The sequence below is a fragment of the Theropithecus gelada genome, chromosome X, assembly GCF_003255815.1.
Source record: "Theropithecus gelada isolate Dixy chromosome X, Tgel_1.0, whole genome shotgun sequence".
Classification (NCBI taxonomy): domain Eukaryota; kingdom Metazoa; phylum Chordata; class Mammalia; order Primates; family Cercopithecidae; genus Theropithecus; species Theropithecus gelada.
Genome location: NC_037689.1, coordinates 133,779,460 through 133,801,658, shown reverse-complemented (window position 1 = coordinate 133,801,658; position 22,199 = coordinate 133,779,460). Strand labels below are relative to the sequence as shown.

Sequence of the window (22,199 nt, the reverse complement as noted above, 5' to 3'; positions counted from 1 at the left end):
CCCTGACTTTCATGACTAGCTCACACCAATCTATTCTAGATTCTTATGACACCTCATACCTCTTCTTCATGTAATGTGTCATAGCTGGAGATTTATGTGATTTTTAATGTCTCTCTTCCTCGCTAGACCACGTGGACAGAGTCCTCATCTTTTGTTGCCCACCATTGTATCTTTAGTGTCTATCCCAGTGCCTCGCACGTGGTAGATGTTTAGTATCTATTTGTAAGCTAACTGAATAACTGAATAAGGCTTGGAACAATGTGAGAGCAGTGTGAAGATTCCTATCCCCATATCTACTGGAAAGTAAGAATTGACAGGGTATGACAACAAAGAGGTTTAAGAGATAAAGAAGAGAGAGAAATCTCAGAGAAATCAAATTTTGCTTCTGGGCAACTTGGAGAATAGTGGTAATATTCATAAAAACAGAAAAATTGGGAAGGCAGCCTCACTCAGAAGAAAAACACCCAGTTCAGATGTGGGCAAGTGGAATTTAGGATAATAGTGAATATCCAGGTGAAAATGGTACATAGCAAAATTCAAGGCTGAGTCACGATCTTTCTCCAATTCAAATCACCCAAAATGAAATCATTCATGTTTAACTTAGGGAAATTAGTATTTTGAATTCATCCACCTGAGAAGCATATTACCTATGATGTAGGAATAACTGTGGTAGTAGACAATCTACTGATTTGTTTCACTGTCTTGGGCATTAAAATTACTTATAATTTGCATATCCAGAAATTTTGAGGTGTGTGTAGGATGTTCTTTAGGATTTTGTGGTCATTAGCAGGTACAATGAGTAACAATCCTGTAACTGACCATATTAGATGAGTTGATAAAAGTACACACGTTTATAAGGGGAAAAGTCGAAGCTATACAAAAAGTACTTTTTCACTTAATTTTATGACATTTTTCCAATTATCACAGATCCACATTATGTTAGGCCTTATCAAGAAACTGGTATACTTCAGCAGCCAAACGTGTATTTCAAGCTTTATGTTTTCAAATTTGTCCATAACTTCATGTGAAAGGAGAATTGTCGGGATCTTGTTTCCAATTTTGTAGATGGGTTTACACCAGCCAACTGGTTTAGCAAACCTCTGTGAAAGTGTCACTTCTAGCACATTTGAGGAGTGTGGCATCCTACAGCCTGAAATCACTCTATGAATACACTAATTGTTGAGAGCAGAGCTCACAATTCCCTCTCCTTTACAAAACATTAATGATTTAACTGCATTCACTTTTTAGGAAAACAATAAAACACTAAATACCATAAAAGCCTAAGTTATCTTCTTTGATGCAGCATTCAAAGAGTACTATTGGAGTAATCCATAAGTAGTGGAAAACTCTTTTAGAAGACGGGAAATGGGAGTTAGACACGGTATTTTTATCAGAGAGGGGTAAGTCATAGATGTAGCAATTGTTATTAACACTTCCAGTAAGCACCTCAAGAAGGAATATAAGATTTAGAAAGATAAAAACAAATGAGTTGAGCTAAATTGCCAAGCAGGTGGCATTTTAAGTAGCAGAGACCTCAAGAAATAATGCGTCTTACATTGCTCCATTTTAACTTTAGGTCTGGCTTTGTATATTTCAGCAAACCTTCCATTAAATCTTTCAGATGCAAGGTTTCTTCCAGAGGGACTGCTGTATCAAATTTTTCTTCTAAAGTCTGTATTAATAAAGACTGAAATCTTCATTCATTAAAATCCCAGAATTTTAGAGCCAGGACTTGGAGATTATATTCAATGCTTTCATTTAGAGATGAGGCTCAGAGAAGTGCAGTGTTGAGATGAGATTTTCACAGATGAAAGATTTAGAGAAGAAATTAGACAGCATGTAGCAATGCTTCAATTATCCAACACTCATAAATGTATGCCCTCGATTTAAATGGAAACGCCCCAATCCAAGGAGAAAGAAAGAAAGAGACTCTATCGGAAGGTACCAAGGAGAAACAAAGTTAAATACTAAATGCCAAGTTCTGCAAGTGCTGAACAGTGCAAGAAACAGCAGTCACCCAAAACAGTGAAACAAACTTTAGAGGACAGCATTGCAATGCTAAACTAAAACATCAAGGTGACTTTGCTGGCCCAGGAATCAAAACTCAGTGGGGATCCCAAATTATGGACATTCTCTGATATAATATCTGCCTTGAATAATCATTCATATCCTAGATAAAGACAATTCAGTCAAACGATCAGTAGCTTTTTAGAATCAGGATCCATTGGAATTAAAGATTCCTATAAACCTCACATCTAGAAATTAATTACAATGGGTTGGCATTGAAAATGATTGAACATTCAAGATCATTTTGTATAATGTAGACTGATACTGAATATAAATTTCTTTTATAACTTAATTTGTTTATTGGTGACCTTATTGTCTTAATCTGTACATACTTTTGTTTTTCTTAAATTCAGTAATTCAGACTTTCTGTGCACCTATCATTTCTAATGAGTGAGGTTCACTTTACTTCTGCTTCATCAATCTTTCTCTTTTCCCTATATGTGGTGGGGATTTTTTTTATCCTAAATGGCACACTTATCTCCATTGAATTTAATGCCTGTCCTTCTCGGAAAAGAAAATGTTGTAAGTGAGTAAGGTAGTTACAATGCCAGTGATATTATCTCCGTCATTTTGTTGCACCCTATCTGTCTACGCATATACACTCAAGAGCTTTTACTGCCCAAGAACTGATGTTAAAAGCAAATGCAGACTTCTCAACTGAACAAGATGGCATAGATCCACTTTTCTCTGCTCCTCCCCAAAAGGTACAACTACAAATCCTGGAAATGGTGTAAGAGACAACCAAAGAACTACAAAATGTGCTAAGAATAAAACAAACTGGTTTGGGACCCCAAGAGTAAAGGAACAACATAGTGGCAGTTATCTTCTCCCCCTCACCAAACCCAACATAAAAATGTGGCCCAGGACCTATGCTTCCCAATCCCCAACTTAGCAACAGAAGTCAGTCCAAGTAGGTTCATTCCCCTTCTGGATCAAATGGGAGTCCCTCTGACAACCTCAGGCAAGTCGGATACTCCAGCAAGGGAGACTGACTGGGCACCTTGCTAACAATAAGCAACCAAGAGAAGCATTCTCCTTCCCTATCAGGCCTGAATCTCCCCTCTCCACCAAAAAACACTGGCTGAACAGAACCCAGTCTAGGAAGACTATTTGTTTTTGCCAACCCAAGTTTCTCCTCACCCACTCAGAAAAACCAAGGCAGGCAGGCATAAGAGTAAAAAAGGAGCCAGTAATAGCAAGTGGCCTGATCCAGGAAGTCTCTTTATCCCTGCAGTACTGAGATTCTCCTCCCTCACCCAGAGACACCAAGGCAGGCAGGGGAAACAAGAAAAAGGGGATCTCCAGCAGCAGGTGGCCAAGTCTACGAAAACTAGCCCAATATTTTCCTTTCCTGTCCAGAGACTAGCGGAAGCCAAGAGGCATTGGTAGGGGGATGCCCCCACATCCATCTCCCTCTGAGAGACAGTTGGAGGCCTGGCCTGAGGAGATGCCTTCTGCTCTCCACCCAAGAAGCACCAGCAGAGACAGGTGGAAGTCTCAGGGGTACCAGATAAATCAAGCAAGATGAAATAACATCACAAAGACTCTAAAAATTAAGTTGTATTTGGAAGCACAGCCCACAAAAATGGACCATGACCTGTGTGCTAAGCCCAACCAGAATGACTGACTGCTAAAATAAAAGATTTAAAGAAGACACAGAATCTCCTAACATAATTGACAAAATGTCCAGGATACAATTTTTTTAAAATTACCTGTCATATTTAGAAGCAACAAAATCACAACTTGAGTAAGAAAAGATAATCAACTGATGCTAAAACCTAGATGAATCAGTCACTGGAATTATCTGACAATGATATTAAAGCAATCATCATATAAATAATTCTGCAAGCAATTACAAATTCTCTTGAAATGAAAAAAAAAAAGAATCTCAGAAAAATAAAAATTGTTAAGAAAGAATCAAGGCGATGGGTTCATAGGTGCAGCAAACCACCATGGCATACATTTACCTAGGTAACAAACCTGAAAATCCTGAACTTAAACTTTTTGAAATTATTTGAAAAAAATAAAATGGGACCAGGCACGGTGACTCATGCCTGTAATCCCAGCACTTTGGGAGGAAAGGCGGATGGATCATGTGAGTCCAGGAGTTTGAGACCAGCCTGGCCAATATGATGAAACCCCATTTCTACTAAAAATACAAAAATTAGCCAGACATGGTGGTGGATGCCAGATACTCAGGAGGCTGAGACATGAGAATCCCTTGAACCTGGGAGATGGAGGTTCCAGTGAGCCGAGATCACGCCACTGCACTCCAGCCTGGGCGACAGAATGAGACTCTGTATTGAAAAAAACAAAGAAACAACAACAACAAAAAAAAGGAACCAAATGGAAATTATAGAATGAAAGAATACAAAGGCAAATTTTTAAGACCAGTTGGATGGACTTAATAGTAGAGTAGAGATGACAGAAGATAGAACAGGTAAACATAATGATAAAATAATAGAATTCACCTGATCTAAACAATAGAGAAAATGCATTGAAAAGAAAAATGAAGATAGCCTCAAGGACCTGTGGAACAATAACAAAATATCCAACATTCATATTACCATAACCTTAAAAGAGAGGAGAAAGACAATGGGGCTGAACGTATATTAAAAAAAAAAAAAAAAGGCTAAAAGCTTCCCAAATTTGACAAAAGACACAAACCTAGAGATTCCAAAAGCTAAACAAATTCCAAGAAGGATAAAAGCCAAAGAAATCTGTGGCAAGGCACATCATAATTGAACTTTTGAAAACTAAAAGACAAAAGATTTTGAAAGTAGACAGAAAGAAACAAACATTACTTATAGAAGAGCAACAACTTAAATGATAGATTTCTCATTCAGAACTAAGGAGACCAGAAGAAGCTGTCATAAAATTTTTCAAAAACTGATAGAAAAGAATTCTTAACCATGAATTCTATATCCAGCAAAGCTATCTTACAGAAATAAAATGGAAATGAAAACATTCTCTGATGAAGGAAAATTAAGATACCTTGTCACTAGCAGACCTATCTTTAAAAGATTAGCTAAAGGAATTACTTTAAACAGAAAGAATTTTTTTTTAAGAATCTTGGAGAATCAGAAAGAAAAAATGAGCAAAGGAAAGACCAAAAATATGGGTATATAAAATAGATGATCCTTTTCCTCATGAGCTTTATAAATCATATTTGATGATTGAGACAAAAATTGTAACATCATCTGATATTTAAAACAACAAAATTTAAAAGTGGCTGGATATGGCAGCTCTTGCCTATAATCTCAGAACTTTGGGAGGTCAAAGCAGGAGGATTGCTTGAAGCCAGGAGTTCAAGACCAACCTGGGCAACAAAGTGAGACCCTAACTCTACCAAAAATTAAAAAACAAAATAGCTGGATGTGGTGGTGCACACCTATAGTCCCAGCTACTTGGGAAACTGAGACAGGAGGATTGCTTGAGCCCAGGAGTTTGAGGTTGCAGTGAGCTGTGATCATGCCACTGCACTCCACTTCTCTCCAGTCTGGATGACAGAGTGAGATCCCTTCTCAAAAAAAATCTGAACAGTGAGGAAGGTCAAAGGACCAAAATGGAAGTGAGGTTTCCATACTTCACTCAAACTGGTAAAATGTTGACAACAGTAGGCTACGGTAGGTCACATTTTCATATTGTAATACCAAGACCAACCACTAGGAAAACCATACAAAGAAAAACTCAAAACCCCATAAATAAATCAAGTATGCTCGAGTAACCCATAGGTTGCTGTTTACAAAAGAATATACTTCGAATACCATCATATAGGTAGGTTGAAAGTAGAAGAATGGAAAAATTATACCATGCAAGCAGTAAGTTTAAGGAAAGTAAAAATGGTATAATAATATTCACTAGAGTACAGAGCAAGGAAAATTACTGGACTCAAGAAAAGACACTACATAATACTAAATGCATTGCTCCACCAGGAAGACATGGTGATCCTAAATGCATACATATCAAACAACAGAGTCTCAAAATACATGAAGCAAAACTGATGGAGCTGAAAGGAAAAATAGTAAATCCATAATTATAGTTAGGAATTTTAATACTCCTGTCTCAACAAGTGATAAAGCTACTAAACAGAAAATCAGCAAGTATATAGAAGTTCTGAACAACACAATCAACAGACTTTAGTTGACATAGAGCACTCCAGTCAACAGTGGCAGAATATATATATTTTTGAAGCACTCATGAAATATTCACCAACATAGACCATATACAGGGCCATAAAACAAACTTCATTTAAAAGAAGTGAATTTATAAGACTGCCCTCTCTGATTATTATGAAATCAAACTAGAAACCAATTACAGAAAGACCATAGAAAAGTTCTAAACAACACACTTCTGCATAACCCATGAATCAAAGAAGACATTTTAAGAAAAAAAAAGTAAAACATTGAATTAAATAAAATTATTTTAATCAAATTAAATTTAATTTAAAAAATTTGGGAGATGCAACTAAAACAGTGCTGAGAAGGGAGATTATAGCACTAAATGCATACCTTTAAAAGGAGGAAAGATCTCAAAACAATAATCTCAGCTCCCACCTCAAGAGTCTAAAAAAAATCCCAAGATAAATCCAAAGCAGGCAGAAGAAAAAATAATCAAGACCATAAAAGAACTCAATGAAATTAAAAATAAGAAAACAATAGAGAAAAATCAATGGAACAAAGATGATTTTTTAAAGTCAATAAAATTGATAAACCTATAGCAAGACTGATAAAAGTAAAAAGAGAAAAGCACAAGTCAGTCACCAATATCATAAATGAAACAGAGAATATCACTACTTATTCTGCAGCAATTAAAAAGATAATAAGAGAGTATTATGAATAACTTTATGTTCACAAATTCAACAAGTTAGAAGAAATAGACAACTCCTCAAAACCCATAAATTACCAAAGTGCCATCAAGAGGAAATAGACAATATGAATAGCCCTATAGCTATTAACGAAATTGAACTAGTAATTTAAAAGCCTTCACAAAAGAATCTCCAGGCCCAGATGATTTCAATGGAGTTTACTGCCAAGGAAGAATTAACACCAATTTTATAGAATCTCTTCCAGAAAAGAGGAACAAACGCTTTCCAACACATTTTATGAGGCCAGTGTCATCCTGATACTGAAATCAGACAGAGACAGTAAAAAAAAGAAACTACAGACCAATATCTCTCCTGAAATTAAATACAAAAATCCTCAACAATATATGAGCAAACTAAATGAAACAATGTATAAAAATAATCATATACCACGACCAAGTGGGATCTATTCCAAATATGCAAAGTTGGCTAAACCTTTGAAAATCTATCAACATAACCCACAATATCAACAAGATAAAGAAGAAAAATCATATCAACTGATCCAAAAAAAGGCATTTGACAAAAACTCATATCCCTTCACAATACAATCTCTGGGCAAGTTAAGAATAGAGGGGATTTTTAGCAACATGGTAAAGGGCATCATCAAGAAACCTACAGCTAACATCAACTGTAATGGTGAAAGATTGAATGTTTTCCAGCTAAGATCAGGAACAAGGCGAGGATGTCCACTCTCACCAGTATGATTCAACGTGGTACTGGAAGTTAGAGGCACTCCAACAAGGAAAAAAAAAAAAAAAAAAAATTTTGAGGACACTGCAGATTATGCAGTAGTCCAGATACAAAATCTCAAGGAATCTTCAAGAAAAAAAATTTATCAGAACTCATAAATGAGTTCAGCATACAAAATCAACACACAAAAAGCAATCACATTTCTATGTCCTAAAAATGAACACGCAGAAACTGAAATCAAAAGCACAATGCTATTTCACAATTGCTCCAATGAAAATGAAATACTTAGGTATACACTTAAAGCATGTGTATGCTGAAAATCACAAAATGCTAATGAAAGAAATCAAGGAAAACCTTAAAAAATGGAGAGGCACGCTGTGTTCACCGATTGGAAGATTCGATATAGTAAAGACGTCAGTTCTCTTCAAATTGATATACAGATATAATCCAATTCCTGTCAATATTCCATCAAGGTTATATGCAAACAGACAAGCTTAGTCTAAAATTTTTATGGAAATGCACAATCCCTAAAATAACTAAACCAAATTTTGAAAAGAAGAATAAGGTTAGAGGAATCACTCTACCCAATATTAAGGCTTGATGTAAAGTTACAGCAATCAAGATAGTGTGGTATTGGCAGAGGGATAGATATATAGATGATTGGAACAGACAGAAAACTCAGAAACAGACACATATAAATATGCTCAACTGATTTTTGACAAAGGTACAAAATCAACTCAATAAAGCAAGGATAACCTTTTCAACAAATAATACTGAAGCAATCGGACATCAATAGACCAAAAAAAAAAAAAACAGAAAGAAAGAAAATGAACCTCAACCTACACCTCACACATCTTATGCAAAAATTGACTCAGAATGGACCACAGACTTAAATGTAAAGTACAAAGCTATGGAATATTTAGAAAAAATATAGGAGAAAATCTTTGGGATCTAGGGCTAAGCAAGGAGTTCTTAAACTTGAACACCAAAAGCATGACTCATTAAAAAAATTAATTAATAAACTAGATTTTAACAAAATTAAAAGCTTTTGTTCTGTGAAAGCCCATATAAATGAATTTTTAGACTGAGTATGGTGGCTCATGCTGCAATTCCAGCACTTTGGGAGGCCGAGGTAGGTGGATCATTTGAGGTCAGGAGTTCAAAACCAGCCTGGTCAGCATGGGGAAACCTCATCTCTACTCAAAATACAAAAATTAGCCAGGCGTGGTGGCATGTACCTGTAGTCCCAGCTACTCAGGAGGCTGAGGCACATGAAACACTTGAATCCAGGAGGTGGAGGTTGCAGTGAGCTGAGATCATGCCAGTGCACTACAGCCTGGGCGATGGAGCAAGACTCCATCTCAAATAAATAAATAAATAAACAAATAAATAAATAAATAATTTTTTAAAATCTACAGACTAGAAGGACATATTTGCAAAAGATATACCCAACAAAAAATAGAATATAATTTTTAACTTTTAAAACTCAACAATAAAATGAACAAACAATACAGTTTTTTAAAAAGGGCAAAAGACATGAATAGACATTTCACTGATGAAGACATGAAGATGACACATAAGCACAGGAAAAAATGTTCAATGTCATGAAGCATCAGGGAAATGCAAATTGAAAGCACAATAAGATATCACTACAAATTTACAAGAATGACTAAAATGAAAAGCAGTGGCAACACCAAATGCTGGCAAAGATGCTGAGAAACTGATCCCTTATGCATTGCTGGTGGAATATGAAGTGATAGAGCTACTTTGTAAAACTGTAAAACAGTTTTGTAAAACAGTCTGACAGTTTGTAAACAGTCTGACAGTTTGTAAACAGTCTGACAGTTTCTTATAAAGCTAAATGTGCAAACAGTTTGGAGGTTCCTCAAAAAACTAAAAATAGAACTACCATATGATCCAGCAATCCCACTTGTGGGTATATACCCAAAAGAGAGGAAATAAGTATTTCAAAGAGATATCTGCATTCGTATATTTATTGCAGCACTGTTCACAATGGCTAAGATTTGGAAGCAACCTAAGTGTCCATCAACAGATGAACAGATAAAAAATATGTGGTACATATACACAACGGAGTACTATTCAGCCACAAAAAATGAGATTCAGTCATTTGCAACGACATGGATGGAACTTGGAGTCATTATGTTGAGTGAAATAAGCCAGGCACAGAAAAACAAACATGGCATGTTCTCATTTGTTTGTGGGCTACAAAAATCAAAACAATTGAACTCATGGATATGGAGACTAGAAGGATGGTTACGAGAGGCTGGGAAGGGTAGAGGGGCCTTGGGGGAGGGGCAGGAGGGGATTAATGTGAACAAAAAAAGGTTAGAAAGAATAAGACCTACTGTTAGACTGCACAACAGGGTGACTATAGTCAATAATAATTTAATTGTACATTTAAAAATAACTAAAAGAGTATAATTGGATTGTTTATAACACAAAGGATAAATACTTGAGGGGATGGGTACTATGATATGATTATTTCACATTCCATGCCTGTGTCAAAACTTCTCATATACTACACAAATATGTACACCTAATATGTACCCACAGAGATTTAATTATTTTTTAAATTAAGAAAAATTCTAAACATGCAACTACCATACAGCCAAGCCGTGGCATTTTTCCCAGAGAAATAAAAACTTACGTTCACACACACACCAAAAAAACCTGTACACAGATATCCATAGCAGGGTTATTTTTTATAACAGCAAAAAGTTGGAATCAGCCCAAATGTCTTTCAACAGGTGAATAATTGAATAAACTGTAACATATCCATACCATGGAATACTACTCAGCAATGAAAATGAGTAAACTATTGACACACTCAACAACCCGGATGGCTCTTCAGAGAATTATGCTGAGTTAAAAAAAAAAGGCAATGCTAAAAGTTTACACACTGTGTGATTCCATTTATATAATATTGTTGAAATGACACAATTTTAGAAATGGGGAACAGATTAGTGTTGTCACGGGTTAGGTATGAAGCGGGGTAGGGGAAAAGGGTGGGAAGGAAGTGGGTATGGTTATAAAAGGTCAGCATGAGGGATCCTACTAGTATTAGAACTGTTCAGCATCAGTATGCCAGTAGATACACAAGTTTACCCAGGTGATAAAATTGTATAGAACTTAATACACAGACATAAATGAATATAAGAAAAACTAGAGAAATCTGAATAGGATTGGTGGGTTGTATCAATGTCAATGTTCTGTTTGTTATACTATAGCTTTGCAAAATGTCACCATTAGAGGAAACTAGACAAAGTGTACAAGAATTTCCAACTGCATGTGAATCTACAATTATCTCTCAATAAAAAATTCAGTTAAGAAAAAGCAGATGCCTAGCCTAGGCAACACAGCAAGATCCCATCTCTACCAATAAAATAAAATAAAATAAAATAAATGAATAAATAAATAAAAATTAGCCAGGTATGGCGGTACATGTCTGTAGTCCTAGCTACTCGGTGGGGCGGGCGGTGGGGGGCTGAAGCAGGGGGATGGTTCGAGCCTAGGAGGTCAAGGCTGCAGTGAGCTCTGATCGCACAGCTGCATTACATCCTGGGCGGCAGAGTGAGACCTTATCTCAAAAAAAAAAAAAAAAAAAAAAAATCAAATGCAACAGCCGGTACTGTGCTTGAGCAATGGCTGAATTTCCATCTATTCACATTGAACAGAAGCCGTGAGGTCAGGCCTCCATCTTTGGAGCGCTCACAAACATGATTTGCCATATTCACTTTGTTCCTGTTTGTGAACAAGTGATCACTTGCACAAATAATTTGCATAAGCCTTGCTGTCTCTGTATTTTAAAGTGGAGATAATCCATGCTAATTCACAGGGGTCTGTGGGCTTAATTGCCATTTGCTCTTTCACTCTACACAAAATTGTATTATTGTAATCATTGGGAGCTGGAGAACAGAGGTATAGAGTAGCTGAATATTTATGAGGCATTTTGTTGCAGATGTACCTGCCAACAGAATGTTAAGTAGAACATTTTCTAAGGTACCAAATTCTGGTTGTGATTTGGGTATATCACCTCATATTAAATCTACGTGTCGTTCTAGCCCACATATCACATCTGGTTTTTCTTTCAATCAGGACCTCTATAAATATGATTCAGCATGTTGATTAGATTTGTGAGAGATAATGGTGACCAGAAAATGCCACAGACAGATCTGCCTGTTGGGTAGAAAAAATATGAAATGAGTATCTTTAAGGTGAAAAGGAAACTTTTTTTTTTCAAAGTGGTGTCTGCATTCAGTTTCCAGACAAAAGCATGAAAAACGAATGCTGCAATAGAGAGACAGGCTAGAGCCTCTATCTCTGAGTCTATAGGAGAATGTCATCCTGTGAAGGAGAATACAAATAAGAAGGCTTTGAGTGAACTACCAACAGCTCATGCTTACCTTTCGTGATGAGAAACGAGGGTAGCACAGAGAATTGATGTACGAGGACAAGACCAAATTGCCTTTTAGCTGGTAGAGCCCATCCCCATGGAACCTTTCCTATCAGAGCTGATAATTGGATAGAGGAATTAATAGTGAGCCGAACAAAGGCCTTTATAAAGGACATAGACCATATAATCCATCTCTGCATATTTTAAGAATAGTCAATTCATAAACTAATTCAAAGAAGTTGGAGCATTAGAACAATTAACAAACCTCAGCAAATCAATGACCCCGCAGATATAGGGATGCTATGCTTTGATACAGTGTAGATTTCCCAGGATTAACTCAATTCAAGTTATTTCATTCTTTTCAATAGAAGGGATTTCTTAAATGTAGAACTAAGAGGAATTTAATCTGCATGTCTTTGGAAGACTCTCTTCACACATTCACAGGTCAAAAAAATTCCTTTGTTTGATCATGTGTCTGAGTTGAGATTAGGAAATTATGCTTGCCATACGTTGAGAGGAACTTTAGCTTGTGATAATTTATTTATGGTTGCTTCAAGATATTTCTGTCACCACCCATTACTTTTAAAAGCCCTGTAGACTTTTGTCATAGCTAGAAACAAGAAACAACTTAAAAGTCCTTCAAGCAGAGCTTGTTGAATAAATTATAGCATACCCCTTTTCTTTCATACTATTCAGCAGCCTCCCCCAAAAAGAATCAGATAGCTCTGTATTTTCTGATATGAAAATGCCTCCAAAAATATTATTAAATTTTAAAAAGATGCAGAAAAGGATGCATATAATGATGAACCCAACTGTGAAAAAGAAAAAAAATATTTACCTGTAAATTCAAGTTTTACATTTTTTCTGCAAGGATATATAAGAAATTGTTAACAATCATTGCTTTTGGGGAGAGACACATCGAGTAAAAGACTGAAGTGAAAGGAGACTTTAGATTTATACTTTCATGTATTTTAAAATCTTTTACTGTATATATCTAGTAATTTTACTTTAAGAGATCAATTAATTTTTAATGAATAGTTACATTAATAAAATAACTAGTAAAAATGATAACTCTATTTAAATTGTAACAGCTTATAGGCTTTTACTGAGAAATTTTACCCTTAGGAACGTGTCCTATAAAATTGCAAACCTAAATGTACCAAGAGGTATGTATGAGGAAATTTACCGTAGCATTATTTGTAATTGCAAAAAATTGAAAGCAACTTAAATGGCCATCAATGATGGGTTAAATAAATTATGTTACATGTAAATTATGTTACATGGAATATATGTGGCCCTAAAAACAGCTCTAAATATACTTATGTGTCTGTCCATGACAGTATTAAGTTAAAATAAATCAAGTTGCAGAACATGTATGTATATATTATTTTTTATTTTAAAACTGTATACACTCATGCACATACATGCACACACTTATTATAAACCCACGGAAAAAAATTTTTTAATAGACACTTCTGTGAAGAGGATAGTGAAGGGTAGGTTTTACTTGATATTTCATATGCTTTTGTATTGTTTAAATATATTTTATCCACAAACACATGTATTACATTTGTAATTTTTAAAAATAAGGAAAAGATGCTTAAAAACTACTTGAAAGCAAAATTTCTAATGACTAGAAATTTCACTGCTATTATTTATCACCATGTTGTTTAATATTCCAAGACATTTCCAACTATAGTGAATACTTGTTTATTAAACCCAGGTAGGGTTCATGTTTTTCAGGCAATGTTCCCCAAAAGCCTTGTTCTCATGAATATATAAATATATATATATAATTTATGTGTAAATAGATTTATTGAGATTTGTAACCTAGCAATGTGCTCATTAAAACTTATTTTTTAAAGGTCATAATCCTTTTATGGGCCATAAATATCAATTTATTAGGCAAAAGCTGAAGCTAGACATGTTGTAATCACTCATATTTATTCATATATTGCCCCCTTTGTCCCAGATGTCATATAGCCAAAATCGAAATAGGTGAAATTCTATGGTATTTTACAGATCCTTCAGTGGTGAGGCAGGCAATGACTCCAGCTAGTAGCCTAATTTCCCCAGGTGAATTATCAGACCAGCCATTACCTCCAAAGGAAGCTTCTAAGACATAGTAATATAGCATAACATTTTGGGGGCCACAGGCTCACTTGAGATAGTCCTGTATGGTGGGAAGTGAAAAGAACATGTGCTTTGCAACCAGACCAGTCTGTTCAAACCCCAGTTATACTACTTATTTGATTGGTGACATTAAGCAATTTACTCAACCTCTCTGAGCCCCTATTTCCTCCTCCATAAAATGCCTGGCACACGGTAAGAACTTAGTAAAAGGCACCAGTTACCATAATATGTTAGCATGTGATGGAAACTATAGACTGCACCCTCTGAAAAAAAAAATCTGCCCTGTATTTTTAGGGTGTTGTAATTTCAGGGGCTTTGTCAACTCCTTCAAGGCCATTCTGGCCCCCAGATTAGAAACTCCTGGTCCAAGGTTTGGAAAGAACACTCAAAGAGATCTGAATAGTAGAGGAACATTTACTACCTTTTTTGTTTGTTTGAGGTGATAATTTCCTTGTTTCTTATGTTAGATTGTGCATTATGCCCACCATGATTCAATCAGACCCAGAGGATGGTGGTCCATTAAAAAGTGTATGAAAGAGGCCGGGTGCAGTGGCTCACGCCTGTAATCCCAACACTCTGGGAGGGCAAGGCAGGCAGACCACTTGAGGTCAGGAGTTCAAGACCAGCCTGGCCAATATGGTGAAACCCTGTCTCTACTAAAAACACAAAAATTAGCCAGGCATGGTTGCACGTGCCTGTAGTCCCAGCTACTCGGGAGGCTGAGGTAGGAGAATCACTTGAACCCGGGAAGCAGAAGTTGCAGTGAGATGAGATGGCAGCATTGCACTCCAGCCTGGGTGTTGCAGCAAGACTCCGTCTCAAAATAATAAATAAATAAATAAAAATAAAAATTTAAAAAAAGTGTACAAAAGAGCAAAATAAAAGAGGGTTGTCTAGTACTTTAACACAGCAGTTAGATTTAGCTATCTGCTCACAAAGTGGTAGAAAAACTCATGGCCATTAACTGGCCAGATTTGGTTTTAAAAGACCACTGCTGAGCACATGGATATAAGGCCATACTTCTGGTTCCTTAGATCAAAAATAAAATTACTTTAAACTGCTTTGGGTGAGCTGTTCAGGCTTAATCTACTAGTCTGTAGCTCAGTTTTGTAATCAGAGCCAGCTAGGAATATTCTCTTTTATTTTTAAGGCCTCAGAAAAGAGAAAAACCAAATACCTTTGGGTAGTAGCACAAAGGAATAGCTTTCCTGTTCCTTTGCATTGGTCTAATCTCAGAGAAACAGAAATCCCCTGGAATGTGCCTCTGCTGTTAACTCAAACAGCATCCAGACTGTTGGTGAAAACATATGCCCTTAGTCTGAGAGAGCCCTTTTAGGCATGGATCTAGCCCCTATTCCTTTCCTAACAGCTTCCTCCTGGAAAGAAATAAAACCCATAAGAACAGCCAATAACACTCCTTCAAGAATAAGTGAATATTTCGGGAAATGCAAAAAAATCTTGTCTTGATGCTATTATCCCATGCTGAAGACTGCTGCTGCTGATAGTGGAGAGGACTGGATTTGAGAGCAGAGTGGGATTATGTAGAGAAAAGCAATCTCATCCTTCCTTCCCCAAACTCGAGAGGAGACAAATACAGGTGCAATTCCAAGAAGCCAGTTTCCTTACAAGAACTTCATTCCAAACAGTTCTCCAATATCATAATTGCTCTCAGAAGAAAAAGTAAATTGGTTTATAAATATCATTCCCCACTAAAAGGAACAGGGATGCCTTAGTAAAATGATGGCTCCTTGGGCTGAGCAGAAAACATACAAGAAGAGCCTGGAACATCTTGTTGTGCCAGAGAGTAAGAAAATGCTCAAAGAATGATGGGGAACGTGTCAAAAGGACACAAGAACCAGATTGAAGAACTCTCACTGACCAGCCCTGGACAAATTTGAACATCAAAATAAATGATAGTAACAGATTGCAACCCATTGAATAAAATAAGAATCTGTGAGTTCATGTTCAAATAAATAAACACATAAATAAGGTTGGGTGTGGTGGCTTACACCTGTTATCCCAGCACTTTGGGAGGCTGAGGCAGGAAAACCACTTGAGCCCACCCAGAAGTTAGAGGTTACAGTTAGCTATGATCATGCCACTTCACTCTAGCCTTGGCAACAGAGTGAGACCCTTTGTCTTAAATAAATAAACACATAACTATGGAAGAAGAAAAAGCTCTTTCTTACAGTAGAATGCCAATTAATAAATGTAAAAAAATGGAATTTTAAAAATCATTATTTTGCAAACATCATAGTGATTAGTGAATCAGGCAAGAATCATGAATAGATGTAAAACCTATTGGGTGAAATTATGTTAAGAAGGGGATATTTACATAACCTCCAAATATCTCCCCAGAAATTACTCAACAATTAAAAAGGAAAAAATAATAACTTTATGGTAGAGAAATCTGACAGAGATCACTGAAATCATGTGATCAAAGTTATTATGAATAATGAGACAAATTGTCACCATGTGTCTACTGATGTGATGCACTGAGAAGAATATAACATCATTTCTGTGGTATTCTTACCAAAAATTCAAAGCCTGAATCTAATTATAAGGAACTATTAGACAAACATAAATTGAGAGACAAAATAACTGGACTGTATGCTAAAAATTTCTAGGTCATGAAAGACAAGGAAAGGCAGAGAATCTATTCCAAAGTAGTCTAAAGAGACATGACAACTAAATGTAATGTGTGATCCTGAGTTGGATCCTGGGGCAAGCAAAAAATAGTTACAAAAGAAATTACTGGGATAATGAGCTAAATATGAATGTGAAATGTGAATTAGATATTAGTATTGTATCAACATCAAATTTTCTGATTTTGATCATTATAGAGTGGTTAAGTAAGAGAATTCCTTATTCTTAGGAAATACACACTGAGATATTTAGGGGTAACAAAGAATTTTGCCTGCAACTTACTCTCAAATGACTTAGAAACAAATAAGTGGTGTGTGTGTGTGTGTGTGTGTGTGTGTGTGTGTGTTCTTCTATCCTATTCTTCCAATCTTTCTATAAGTTTGAAATCTTATCAAAATAAAGATAAAAGAAAACAGTATGTGCTCCTCATTAAAAAGTGATGACAAAACTAGCAACCTGGGGCCACTGCAACACTACCCTTGCTAAGGAAAAAAGTTGATAAGTTACTCACAGCAGCGCAGTGTCCTGTCAACAGTTGGGATGATCTTGTTGACAAGCCAAACGTCTTCTTCCCAACTAACTACATTTCCATCTAAACACTTCATAAACTCTTCGTTATCCAGGATGTGGTCCCAGAGTTGAAAGTAGTACAAGCTGCCAGGAAAGCTACGCATCATGCTTTTAACCTCGCTGCTCCCATTCTTGAGAAAGTGCCCTAGGATTAGAGTCCCATGAGGTGTCAGGTTGTGTGGTTGATCCGTTACTTCCAGTATCCTTTTTTTATTCAGGAAAAGTTCTAATCTGCCCTTCACACCATCCCATATCAAGCATATTGTATGCCATTGAAATGAAGCCAGGTGGTGACGGATAGAAAAGGTCTTTCCCAATTTGTATAGTATTAGCTGTTGATGGTCTCCTGCAAGTCCAAGGTCTATGTCTTCTCTGCCCAGGAGGGCGTTATTTGTAATATAGGAGAAGGCCATCCAATACCTTGAGTTGTCATCCATGAATACCAGATCAATGCATGCTGTGAATCGGCTGAGTTCAGGAATGGTATCTATCAGGCTTACATATGTGTCACCTCTTCCAAAAAAATCCAGCTTTTTTCCTTTTAATGAAAGTGTATCTGTCCAAATTTGGGGGAGGGGAAAGAGAAAACAAATGAAATTTCTGTTAAAAATTGTTTTATTATATTTGGTAATATGGTCAAATCTGGATTATACAATATAATTATGAGTCAATACTGATCCAAATAAACAAAAATAGTAGATGTAAAAAATCATCTCTATTTGACATTAGCATGTGATTTTTGTTTTGGCAGAAGAGTTTCTTCCTAATTATATTTTGCCTGGACTAATATGAAAAGTTAGATTAGTGTTCCCAGAGCACATACCAGCTGGACAGCTTGGAGAGGCAGTTAGAAGTGTATGGCTAGTGAAAGGGTGGGGAAGAGGCCAACGAAAAGGCAGCTTGGAATTCAAATTTGCTACACATAATCCTCACTCATATAATCAAAAGAGAGCTATTTCCGCCCACCTAACTGCCTTATTGTATTCAGGGTGCAACAGCAATTTGTTTCTCCAATGCCTTTTCCTGAGCCAAATGATCTAATTTATTCTGTCTCTGGGGACTGCTTCTCACTGAAAGGCACTGACAAAGGCCTGAAGAATGACCAGCTGGACGATACTGAAACTCTGGGACTTGTTTGTACTCGGGAATGGAAGACATGGCACTGCCCTGAGTGCATCCTGATGGCCTCCTTCTGTCTCCTCACCAAGGGCACTGCAGTGGTTTCAAGATGGCCATAGACTCCAGTTACCATTGGCTCTGGAGTCAGACAGCCTGGGTTGAAATTCATACCCTAACACTCATCAGCTGTGGAACTTTGAGCAAGTAACGTATCCTCCTGATACCTCAATGTTTGCTTCAGTAAAATGGAGATTTGGGGCCACAGCGTTGTATGCCCATTCAACTTTAAGGGCTGCCATTCACATTATAGTCTATGCCAGATAATAGCCTCTCCCTAATGACTTTACAAGATTATTTGAAGATTAAGTGAGATGATATATGCAAAACCTTGTCAAACATTGCTGAAGGACGTGTCCATTGGGTACAGTCTTTTGGTAAGTAATTTGGCAGTATCTATGAAACTTTACATTGGACATGCCCTTTGTCTCACAAGAAGCTACAGATGAGTGATGATACTATCACCACTACAAACCTTACACCCCCAGTCTACTAGGTAAATATCTGAGGATTATCTAATTATCAACCTAATTCCAGTGCCAGTACAGCCTAAGCCAGAAGATAAAGAGCTTTGTGGCAGAATTGGAATTGTAACCAGTCCCTGAATTAGAGTTGTAACGTTGGGACCACCACTCTAAAACAGTGACAGCCATAACAGAGCACTACAGAGGCTAGCAGGAAGTAAATACTTCCCTGCTTCTGGGAGATGCCGCCAAACGAAAGCTTCCAGATATTCTCTGACCATATAGTATTCTCTCCCTCCATTCCTCTAGTGGACATTCTCCAAAAGCAAACAATAACATGCATATGCCTGCCCCCATACACACTCATATACATTTCACCTGCATCACACACTCCCATGTGCAGGAACTCATACTATCCACCTGCCAGGGAGTTATTTCTGAACTATCCAGTGATGAATGAGCAAATGCTTATTTCTGTCCCTGGCTTATGTGATTATATTACTTTATCATCTTTCGTGTGACTAATAAATCAAGAGTTGATCCCACAAGACAATAAGCGATCTGAAACCCAAATCTCAATTGTTGTTGGTTAACTGCCTTTCTGTTCAGCCCTCCGAAATGACGTCAAATACATTTAAGAACTGGTTTTATGGTGAGCATAAATCTCCAGGACTTAGTTGCACCTTAAAAGAAAATGTATCATAATCTCACATGGTCTACAAGGGCCTCTCCTCTCTGAAGTATACTAATTTAGTTTTTGATTTTTTGTTTTAAGAGGGGGTCTCAGTCTCTTGCCCAGGTTGGAATGCAGTGGCATGAACATGGTTCACTGCAGCCTTGACCTTCCAGGCTCAAGCAATCCTCCCACCTCAGCCTTCCAATTAGCTGGAACCACAGGTGCATGCCACCACGCCTGGCAAATTTTTAAATTCTTTTTAGAGACGATGTCTCATTATGTTGCCTAGGTTGGTCTGGTCTCGAACTCCTGGGCTCAAGCAATCCTCCCACCTTGGTCTCCCAAAGTGCTGAGATTACAAGTGTGAGACACCATGCCTAGCCTGCAGTATACTAATTTAAAACCAGTTGCCAAAAGATGGGAAAAAGCAATTTACAAAAGCAGAAATATAAAGGCCAATACTATAAAAAGATGCCACCTTACTATTTTTAAGCACAAATTAAAACAATAAGGAGACACCATTTTTGCCTACTTGGTTGATAGAATTTTAGAAGACAGAATATCCAGCGTTGGCAAGCCTGTGGGAAAATGAGTCACTCTTACACACTGCTAGTGGGATTGCCAATTAAGTATTTTTTTTCTGAAGGGCAATTTGCCATTATCTATGGCAATCTTAATTGTATATAATTGTGTGTATCCTTTGACCCAGCAATTTCATTTCTACCAATTCATTTTAGACAAATATACAGATAGACAAAGATGAGAGTACAATGATATTTATTGCAGCATTGTTTATAATCAAGAACAATTGACAAACCTGCATGTCTATCAATAAGTGACTATTTAGGAAAATTGCTACCTCTATACAATGGAATAGTGAAACAAACAAGATAGGCCTCTATAGTCATGGAGAGCTTTTCAAGGCTTACTATTGTGTGAAATGGGAGTTACATTAAGTGCAGGTGCAGTATTATCCTATTAAAAAGTGAAAGAAAAATATGCAGGTAGTATGCCCACAGAAAAAAGTCTGGAAGAGCACATATTAAACAGTTAAGAATGCTTATTTTTAGGTGTGAGATTTAGGGAAATTTTTTACTTCTTATGTTACTTATTTCAGCATATTTGCGTGTTTTAAAAAATCATGTATTACACTTATAATCAGAAAAATAAAGATGGATGGGTGGATGGATAGATAGATGAATGGATGGAGAGAGGTATGGATGAGTGGATAGGTAGACAGATGGAAGATGATAGATAGATAGATAGATAGATAGATAGATAGATAGATAGATAGATAGAATCACTGTGGNAGATAGATAGATAGATAGATAGATAGATAGATAGATAGATAGATAGAATCACTGTGGCCTTACTTAAGATTCTGCAGATATAGGTAAATTCTGCTTAGACATAAACAGAAGTGTGGTGTAGTGCAGTCTAAAAAGCCAAATTTGAGTCCCAGTTCTGCCTCTTACTAGCTGTGTGAACGTAGGTAACAGATGCCTGTGAAAGCTCTCAGCACAGTGTCTGGCACATAGAGAGCACTATATAAAAGTTAAATAAATAGCTCATATCACTTCTCCGTGCCTCATTCTTCCATAGCAAGATGGGAATAATAACTGCCTACCTCATAGGGCCGTGGTAAAAGGTGATGCAATCATAACTAACATTTAGATTATGTGTGTGAGAATGTTTATAAACTGTGAAACCCCATGTAAATTTCAGTCGCAATGTTTGCCTAGGTCACTATTAGAAGCCTCTTCCTTCCTCCACAACCTCTTTTGCACCCTCACACGTGGAAGCCCACCTGAGCTGAACCCCACCGCAGCCTCTGGGCCTCTAGCAGGACTCCGAGGAGGCCAGACTGTGACAAGACGGAGAAGGGCTTTGCCCTTCTGTTTGGCCAGGCAAGCAGCGTTCTCTGCCGGGCCTCTCAAGGGCCTGCTTCAAAGGCCACTTGTGTCTTTGCATATGATTTCGCTATCCATTGCAGATGTCTGCTTAGATGCTGCCATCTGTTCCCTGGCAATTTTCAAGTCCAAATTGCATGATTGCTCCCCTGAAGCGTGTTCTCTCTTGATTTGGCTCCTCTGTGTCTCTTCGCCTCTATCCACTGTTTCCTTTTATTTTAAATGACATTTATTGTCTTCCTTACTTTTTTTTTTAGGTGTTTTTTCCATTATAAAAGTGATAGTGTATATGTTTTCTTAAAGAAAAACTGAAAAGTATTAGAAAGTAAAAAGATGAAAACAAAGCCAGCCAGAGAGTCCCACCACCCAGAGATAATCACCATTAACATTTTGGTATATTTCCTCAGTTTTTTTCTGTGCACAGACTTTGCTTGTTTTTGTGAGGCTGAGATCATATTGTAAGGAAAATTGGGTCCCCTGCTTTTCTCACTCATAGCATAAGTGTTTTCCATGTTAGGAAAAACTCATCATAAATCTCACTTAAATTACTGTTACTGCCCTAGGAGTGCCAAGCACCATTTTATTTGTA

General features: G+C 36.9%; 1 protein-coding gene across 2 annotated transcripts in view; it reads right to left on the bottom strand.

The window, feature by feature from the left end:
* The window catches only part of ADGRG4 (adhesion G protein-coupled receptor G4), a 111,587-nt gene that overhangs the window by 74,929 nt on the left and 14,459 nt on the right, over positions 1–22,199 (bottom strand). The window contains exon 4 of one of the 2 annotated variants that reach the window (XM_025373020.1): positions 17,326–17,940. The exons of the other annotated variant lie outside the window; for it this stretch is intronic. Coding sequence (XP_025228805.1) covers positions 17,326–17,940 — 615 coding nt within the window. The remainder of the gene's footprint in view (positions 1–17,325; positions 17,941–22,199) is intronic. 2 annotated transcript variants of the gene reach the window in all.